Below are 1,169 nucleotides of genomic sequence, written 5' to 3'. Positions count from 1 at the left end.
TCAAGTGGACAGTGAGGAGATGGTGGACCTCTGAGAGGAGATGCTGCAGATCTCCATGTTGGTGAAGGAGCTCCCCCCCTCGCTGCTGCAGTCGGGCACAGAGGAAGAGGAGGAGATGATGTTCTTCAGCCTGTGGAGGGAGATGATGAGCAGCGTCAGTAGGAACACCAGCAGGCCGAGGAAGAGCCACACATAAACATAAACGTTGCCGGGACGTCCTGGTGATGAGGCGGCCGCTGACGTGGAAGCAGAGGTTGGGGAGAAACGGAGGAAGGTCCCGTTGTCTATTGGAGAAACTCCCGTCTCATTATGGTCTACCAGCGGGACATCCATCCCTGACATCCTGGCTGACGTTCAGCATAGTTTTTCATGAGAGAAAAAGAAAGATGAGTGAGATTCATTGTGAAACTGAAAAGCACTCAACTTCAAAAAATTCATAATTTAAGTGACCAGGAGGAGAAATTCTCTTTTGTCTGATGAAACTGCCAGAGATTTGGTTTCTCCCCCCAGGACACTTCAGCATGTCAGGTGCCTGCTGACAGAAGAGCTTTCAACCACATCCTCAGCTTTGGCTGAGATTAGGAGGATGACAGAGGGCACTTCTGCAATTCTGATTCAGGGCCTGCAATTTACTTCAAGAGCCCCAGATGTCAAACAGACCTCTATCAAATAATAATTCCTTTCCACCAGACCAGATGGTGATTTCAAGACAATTATGAACCACCAAATTGACTTACAAATACTGAACTAATTGACAAAAGGAAGTCTCAATTGCATTGACCTGGATGGTTAAACTGGCATCAAGCAGCAAAATAGGCTAAATGTCTGAAAACACTTTAGGGTTAAGGAGATTATAAACTTTAGCTAAACAACTTGGGGAAAGACAGTTACCATTATTATCAGTACCATACCCATTGCCATGCAATATACTACCACTGTATGTTCATAGATAACGTATAAAAACATAGGCAGAACAGAACTTAAGTCTTACAGAATTTTTGCGTGATCACTAAAAGTTATTGCAATGCGAAAATGTGCCATTTTTAAAGATGGATTTCTTTTAAACCACAAATTACACATAAAATCCCATAGATGCTGGTGAGTGGCGTGGCTGTTAATGACTTGCATGGTGAAGTCAGATTGGAGGAGCTCTGCTGACCAGCCTGTGA

General features: G+C 44.4%; 1 protein-coding gene across 1 annotated transcript; it reads right to left on the bottom strand.

Moving 5' to 3' along the window:
- On the bottom strand, positions 1–342 carry LOC121617814 (serine-rich and transmembrane domain-containing protein 1). The gene has a single exon (XM_041953048.1). It carries the CDS (start codon positions 340–342, stop codon positions 1–3), a length of 342 nt encoding a protein of 113 aa, XP_041808982.1.
- Between the last annotated feature and the right edge of the window lie 827 nt (positions 343–1,169).

Source organism: Chelmon rostratus, chromosome 14 (genome assembly GCF_017976325.1).
Source record: "Chelmon rostratus isolate fCheRos1 chromosome 14, fCheRos1.pri, whole genome shotgun sequence".
NCBI classification, from domain to species: domain Eukaryota; kingdom Metazoa; phylum Chordata; class Actinopteri; order Chaetodontiformes; family Chaetodontidae; genus Chelmon; species Chelmon rostratus.
The sequence above is the reverse complement of the archived record's forward strand: the minus strand, read 5'-3'. Positions and strand labels throughout refer to the sequence as shown.

What these genes read in the sequence shown, in the direction of transcription:
- LOC121617814 (XM_041953048.1), bottom strand. Translation starts at nt 342, where the DNA reads ATGTCAGGGATGGATGTCCCGCTGGTAGACCATAATGAGACGGGAGTT.